The sequence below is a fragment of the Oryza brachyantha genome, chromosome 11, assembly GCF_000231095.2.
Source record: "Oryza brachyantha chromosome 11, ObraRS2, whole genome shotgun sequence".
Taxonomy (NCBI): Eukaryota; Viridiplantae; Streptophyta; class Magnoliopsida; order Poales; family Poaceae; genus Oryza; species Oryza brachyantha.
The window spans coordinates 14,269,405-14,277,288 of record NC_023173.2 but is presented as its reverse complement, the minus strand read 5'-3'; the positions used below and the strand labels follow the sequence as shown (position 1 = coordinate 14,277,288).

Sequence of the window (7,884 nt, the reverse complement as noted above, 5' to 3'; positions counted from 1 at the left end):
TTGATCAGGAAGGATTGATCACTGATGCAAGAAATTCAAACGTTTTCCAATCGAATTCAAGTTGGTTTGCATCAGTTTATTCCTGTGTAAGATATAATTAACTCACTTTATCGATAGTTGCATACATATAGCTCTATTTTACGGTTTAAACCACAAATCATTAGTTGCTTTCAGGCCTTCTTAACCAAACTGTTCAGCAATCAACCAATTTATCCACTTGTTTCTGAACCCTAAAGTAGTCAACAAGGCAAAACTCTGACATCAAACACACAACTGAAACCATAATGATGAATCGATGAACATGTAAACAAGGGTCTCCAAATGGATAACTTCCATTAACTAGTAGTGTTTGAGACGCATAAAAGAGCTTATCATCACAAGCTCTTATCCTCTTGCATGCTCATCTGATAGCAACAGCAACAGGGCCTTTATAACGATTCAACGAGTTCAGATTCATTTTCTCAGAGCATGTGGCTCTGACGACAGAAGAACAAGAAGCTTGCAGCTGAAAAAGAAAATCCATCAGAAAAAAGTTTTGATGCAGACAGCCACTACTACCCATGAGGGTTAGCAGCATCCTTTGACGTTTTCTTTGAAATTTGCAGATGGAGGCCAAGCTTAGGCCGCAGAAACAAATAAAATGATGTGGCAAAAGGCCAAACTTTGTCATGTCTACCTGGATGGTTATACCTATCATTTACCTAAACCCAACTTTAGATATGATGTCATGGAGATCTTTTTGTATAACATGATCTTTTTTATAGGTGATAAATCCAGCTCTGTTGTCGGAATTGTTAGGCAAACCAAGAAAAAAGACTTGCATGAAGCCAAGAGGAGTCTGATATGAAAATCTTGCATCACACCATCCTGTCATTTTTTTTTACCTTACATGGTAGTACTATCCGAGATGCATTACTTCGTCTAATTTCACATCATTTCGCTTGTGCTTATGCTTATAAGCTAAAACTTACATTTTCAAACTTAAATTTGAAGTGGATTTTAGGGTTTTTTTCATTGTGTATTATTTTCTAGTATTGGCTTTTAGATCACTAAAAACATATATATATAAAAAATTCACAAATTATTTTTTATTGCAAATATGTAGTTTGGTTTTTTTATGAATAAGCCAAGCAGTCACCACCTAGAGCTCATGTAAATTGTAATATCTAGTGAAGTTTTCCTCTCACAAAATTTTGAATTTTTCTCTTTGCCCTTTTGATTAAAAAACAAAAAAAATGAGATGTTAAAAAAGCTCTGTGCATTCACAAATCCAAATCATGGACCAGTCAGTTACAGATTTTGGCACTCGTCAGTTCGTCCAAAGACTCAACAGAGTCGCAGAGATCCATCCGGACCGTCCATTTTTGTCTAGTAGCCTACATGTACTCTACACTCCAGTGGAGCAGCAGCAGCAGCAGCAGCAGCAGCAGACTGTAGGAATCCTAGGTCAGCGTGATACTGAATCTCTCTTACAGCAACAGACACTGGACCAGCAATGCGTACGCCATTGATCACCCATGACGCACCAGAATTCAGAAGATAATCATCTAGTCAATTCAAACTGATGCTGCTCATGATGGCTTGTATGGTGAAAAAGATGGAATCCCATGAATGATTCTCTCCCAGTTAACATTTGTGGTTTCACCGTTCAATGGACCATCCATCCATCCACTGTCAAGAAAAGTGCACCAATCATGGAAGCACTGACCTGACAGAAATGGATGGATGGATGGATGCCAATTCTTCAGGCTGATGATGACTGCTGTTAAACAAATTAAACAAAGAACAGTTCCAAGTTCTAATCCACATGGCATTGTGCTGATAGTCTGAATCTGTTCATTGTTTATAACCAGAAGACAAACAAAGCACAGGTGCAATCAGTGATTAGAAACTTTGACAGTTTTGCGCATAAGTCGACACAAACCTTCTCCATTCTTTTTCTTCTTCCATTTTTCATTTACACATGAGATAGTCAAAACTTGTTGGGAGCATGGGTTGGGTGGCACATGGATGGTACAATTAGGAGGGGGCTTAATCACAAAAATATAATAATTTACTAAAAAAGGACATATGATGAGCAACATATTCTAATTAAGGACACAAGGAATTGGGATTGGTTCTGAGGTGGGGGGCCTAAATTGGCTACTATCCTTACATTGATCTGCTGTGTATGGTACAAAACATACACTGGTATAGTTGGCTATGTAGAGTTCCTGTATGTACAACAATGGGCTCAGGGTTCTTGGCTGTTCACCCGGTGATGAAGCTCGAGCATCTCCTGGTGGTTAGGGTCCACGGAGAGGGCTGCGCGGCAGTCCCGGAGTGCACTCGAGATTTCGCCGACGTGCTCATGGAAGGCGGCTCGCAGATGGAGCAAGTTCAGGTCTGCCTTGAAGGCGATTGCCTTTGTCAGCTCCGCGATGGCCTCCTTCTCCTTGTGGTTGTCCATCAGCACTGAGGATTCCAGGTCAGCAAAAAAGATGCATGAGAATATCAAACAGATGAGCTAATTTTGAACTGAGTGAAATATGTGGTTGTTACACCAACTGATCAAGTTGAGCATAGAATATTGGCAAACAACATTGACTTCTGACCAGCTTATGTTAGGAAAAGGGGTAGTTGGTTAGTTAAATTAGCACTAACCTCTGGGAGTTGGACACGGATGAGCTACATCTACTAAGAAATTAAACTACTGCAACCAAAGTTTTATATCCAGGTTTCAATCTGCTTTGAAAATTGAAACTGGTGGTTTGCAATCATGTCACATCTTAATATCTTATCTCAGTCATACCAAAATCATAACAAACGAGATATGCTAGACAAGAAGCAACACTTACCAGCAGCACGGTATCTGTAGGGGTAGACTCGCAGTGGATCTAGTTTGGTCACCATCTGTAGGTCTGCTTTTGTTAGCTCACGATCGCAGTATTCGGACCTCTTCTCGTAAGCCGACGCGTTGCTCCTGGCCTTCTCTATTAGCTTGGTCATTTCCTCATATGCACCAGTTCTGTTGTTTCTAAGGAAATGGACCCTAGCAAGGCCTTGATGAGCTCTGGTATGGCCAATCTTTAGGGCATTAATGTAGCATTCAGCTGCCAGATCTAGCTTCCCGCAATCCACATAAACACTCCCAAGGTTGTTCAGAGCCTACAAGATGTCACACGTCATTATGAATAAGATATACCATTCCTGAATATCTCAAATGCAATGATACAAATTGGATCAAGCCATGTTACAGAAATAAAAATATAAACTGTCAGCTTAAGCTGATAGAAAAGGTACTGACTGTGGCAGGTCAGTAATTTTTAGCTAAACTGATAAAAAAAATGGAAATTTCCATTTAAGACAGTCCACTCATCCATATGGTTGGCAATTATCAGTAGCATCAGTGGTATCAGATGTCATAACTTAGAAACATGTTAGACACTTGATATGAAATCAGATCATTCTTGTGGTGCGTCTATGACTCTATGAGAAGAATTGATGGTTCGCAATTTGGCATGCTAGGAGCACCAGGACAACCATTTTTAATAGTGAGAGCGCCATTCCCATCAATAATACAATAATGACTAGGACATCTTAACTTCCTAACATAGGTATAACAACAACACCTCATCTATGCCATAGATAACTAATAGCAGATTTGGTAAATGAATAGATGCATATGCCATTATGCCTCAAGTACAGATGTATTAGATAAGTCAAAAAGGCAAAAATTACACGTCATGTATCAAGAGCCCAAGATGAAACCCTTGTTTGAATACTTCAGAATGTGCTAATTATTCCTATTTTTGTTATGAGAAATATTATATCGGAATTTGTATTTATGTCACAGCAGAAACAAGACAGCAACTCCATATGATGCATGGTAGAATTGATGAAAGGACGTGGAAGAAAATGAAGTAATAAAACCATACCTGACCCTTCCTTAGTCTATCTGAGGGGCAACGTAATGCATCTTCAAGAAGTGACACAACTGTTGCTGAGGTTGAAGGGTCAAGACTCGAATCAGCCAAAGCATAAGCTTTCAGAAAGAATGCTTCAAATGATCTTTGTATTGCGATGGATGCTTCTGCTTTCTGCAGTCCCTCCTCACAGTGGCCGGTATCATACAATATCCATCCCTCATAAACAAGCTGTTCGTGTTGGCTTGCAGCATGTTCACGAGCAAGCTGCAAACTGCGCATTGCAGCCTCAGGACAATTCAATCTGGAAAAAAATGGTTAAAATAATATTAATCACAACATCCCTGAGATTCTAGCGAAGAACAAGATCATGATGTAAGTTGGTCAGGAGGCATGTGCAACTAGCTGATCAACTATCTGTTAGTTTGGCATTCCAAATATATCCACACACTAGACGGTGCAAGACATGCCAGGCAAGCAAACCATGTGCTCTACATCTACAGTGCCAATCATTGATGTACTGTATCATTTCTTAATCATGCTAACTCTTATTCTGTGCAATAAAATAAATTAACTAATTTACCTGAGAAGAAGCAAAGATTGCCTGAAGTAGAGAACTCCTTTAGCAGCATCTGACTCCAGCATTTGATATATGACTGAGAGGGATCCTATATCATCAACAGATGACCATCGATCATAAAGCTGCATCCAGCAGTCAGCAGTTGTCCACTGCTCTACATTCTCCATCACAAGCATACGCAACTGCTTCGCAGACACCCGACCACCAATCATACGATAATCTGGAGCAAGTGTGAGGATCGCCTGGACATCACATAAAGCAGCTCTATAATCCTCGAGTGCCAGATAGCAACAGAACCTTAGCTCTAAGCATTCCAGAACAAGCTTGAATCCCAGGATCCGGTTGATCTCCATAAGGGCAGCTTCAACACTTTGTCTTTTCATCAAAGATGCAGCCCTAAACATGTAGGGGTATGTAAGGGTAGGATCCAACTCAGTGGCCTTGTTAAGATTTTCCAATTTGTTATCACCCTCTAAATATAGTGCTCTTTCTTGGTACATCCATCCAAGTGGCCAGCGAGATGACATAACAGAATCAAGCAACTTGAGAGAAAAATGTTTATTACCCCTCATAGAGGCAAGTCTTGCCAAACCCACTACAGAATAGAGATGACCAGTGGTAAATGCGGCATTGAACAGACGCTCAGCTTCAGTGTAATCTTTCCTTAGCAGCCTTGTGCATGCCGATTGATGCAAGGCCAACTGCTGCTGTCTAGAATCTGATGCTGACTCCACCAATTTTTCCAAGAAGGTCATTGTAACATCCGATGTCGCGTTGATGCTCATGGACACTTCACTAAGAAGGCAATATAGGGAAAAAGATGCATTGCCAACCATCGTGGACCTCTGCTGCTTACTTGCACAGGAGAATATCCTAACCACTTGTTCATCATTCAAGCACTCCGGAAGTTCATTCAAGAGCACCTGCAAGCAAGCGGCAGCCAGGATGGAACAGCCCAGCTCAAGAGCACACTCCATGAAGTCTATAGCATCTTGCCTTGAACAAACAAAAGAAGCAAGCTTTCGCTCACAAGCATCCTTGAGGCCATTGCAGCAGAATTTATTGGCAAAATCAAGCATTTCCAAAATAACTTCTGCTGATAAATATGGCAGTCTTCCTGACAAGCTGAATTTACTGATTGCTCGCATACCAATAGGGGAGATGCCATTTCGAGACATATCAATGACCTCAAGATGTGATTCCCGAAAACCACCATTAAGCATAGCATACAGCGGGGTTGACAAAGCTGCAAGCTTTCGCCGATCACATGCAATCATATCATCTCTTATCCGGAAATGCACCACTGGAGAGCCCCAAAATACATCCGACTTGTCGTCGTAGCTTATCTCATGTGACTCGGTGGAGATCTGCGACACGAAATCCAGCAGCTTGAACTCCTGAGAGCACTTGCCGCACGAGCTAAGAAGGTCAGAAATTGGCTCCTCCCCTTTCTTCTCATACTTTAGCCAGGCCCCAAATATCAGCTTCTCATGTATCGTGCTCGCCTTCTCCCACGCAGACTGGAGGCTCCGCCGCGACAGCTTGGCCTCCCCGAGGCCACGGAAAACCTGGAATTGGAGCAGGTACAGACAGGACTTCTCATCCGGAGGGCAAGACTCCAGCTCCTCATGAATCTGAGCCAATATGTCGACATAATCCGCCGGCTTGAAATGGGGAAGAACCGCCGGTTCTGGCATTTTCATCAACGATTCTCTGCATCACAAATACCATGAAAAAAAAGGATGACCGTCAGTCACAAGTCACAAGCAGCTCTTCAGAACCAAACAGCAACAATTACAAGAGGGAACCCCCAAAATAAATAAAAAAACTTCTGAATTTTATGATTCTCTCTCTACACAAAGACCAGGAAACTAAGCAGCAGGATTCAGAGGAAGCTAAACGCAAGAGAGTGAAAGGGGGAGCTTACATGGAGGAGCTGGAGTGGCCGGCGAACTTGGAGAGCTTCCCTTTCTCGAGGGGCAGCCATGAGTGCGGCGCCGAGTGGAGCTTGGTCTCCTTGCAGGAGGTCAACTCGGAGAAGAAGAGCTTCCTCATGGCCACCACATACCACGCCCGAATCAATCAGCACCGCATCCCCCCAAAATCCCCCGCCAAGAAAAAAAAATCCCCTCCACTCCGAACCAAGAACCACCAAGAATTCAACCCGCCGCCGCCGTGCTCCTCCAAGATTCAGAGCCCAGAACCTCCGCCGGCGAAGCGCGCAGCCGCGAAATTCCACCCCACCTCCTCACCAACGAAAGGGGCCGCCTGCCCTAGCCCAACCCAACCACCGCGGTAGGCGGTAGGCACCAATCCACGCTCGCAGCGAGAGCGAGAGCGAGTGAAAGGGGTAGAGAAGGAAGAAGACGAAGAAGAAAGAGGTGGAGGCGGTAGAAAGAGGGGGAGACCCAAAGGCGAGGCCTTTAATGGCGCACGAGCTGAGTAGCTGCAGCTGCTTAGCAACAAGCCAAGAACTAACCACTCCCCCACCCCCCAACCTCCTCCACTCCACCACCACCAAATCCAATCTCTCCAACCCTTCCTCCTCCTCCCTCCCGCACCACCACCTCGAACCGAGAAGAGAAGATGAGAAAGCACCCCCCAAGATTTGCCTTCTCTCTTTCTCTCTCCCCTCTTGCAGCTGCAGCTGCTCTGCTCCCAAGATTCAAGGATGCTGCCGCTGTTCGCTGCTGCTGCTGCTGCTTTGGAATGGAATTGTTGGGGAATCCTAAGCCTTGGTGATCTCTTCTTTTGGCGGAGAGAGAGAGAGAGAGAGAGATGAGAGAGAGAGTTGCACAAAGCGGTTGCTCTTTGTGCGCTTTTTATCCTCCTACTCCTTTCTCCATGAAGAGAGAGAAGGTCTTGGAGAGAGACAGGACAATGTCACGATGCAATTGCCATCGCAAAGCGTAGAGGGGGGGGGGGGGGGGAGCGTGAGGAGGAAAGAGAGGGAGGAAGTGTCAAGGAAAGATTACTCCGCGTTAATTACGGGTTAAGCCGTCCGTCCACCTGGCCACTGTGCCGTGCGTGTCAGCTCAGCTCGCCGTGCCCGTGTGGTCCGGCGGTGGCGATGGCGAACTTTCACGTTCCGGTGGCGTTTTCTTGCGTGCGCGAGTGTGCGCGTCGGTATGACCGGGTGAGAAAGTTCGTCGTCGCGGCGGCGGCGGCGAGATGCGCTGGGTGCACCACGGCTAATTTTCATGTTTTTCTGCACGACTTTCAAATATTAAATGATGTATTTTTTATAAAAGGAATATGTAAAATATATTTTTTAAATTCGTAATTACTGATCATATACTCATGATTTTTTTTTGCGTGTGCTCATTAGCCAAACTGCCACAGTTAATTACGAACGAGCCCGTTGTAAGTATCAGAGTTTGCAAAACCGGCGATACAACC

At 44.0% G+C, this 7,884-nt stretch overlaps 1 protein-coding gene across 1 annotated transcript; it reads right to left on the bottom strand.

Moving 5' to 3' along the window:
- Positions 1–1,912: 1,912 nt before the first annotated feature.
- LOC102711650 (ETO1-like protein 1) lies at positions 1,913–7,391 on the bottom strand. The gene is made up of 5 exons (XM_006662940.3): positions 6,413–7,391; positions 4,489–6,198; positions 3,918–4,209; positions 2,838–3,147; positions 1,913–2,454 (listed from the first exon to the last, which is right to left on the bottom strand). The coding sequence occupies exons 1-5, from the start codon at positions 6,538–6,540 to the stop codon at positions 2,234–2,236; spliced, it is 2,661 nt and encodes an 886-aa protein (XP_006663003.1). The 5' UTR covers positions 6,541–7,391; the 3' UTR covers positions 1,913–2,233.
- Positions 7,392–7,884: the final 493 nt, after the last annotated feature.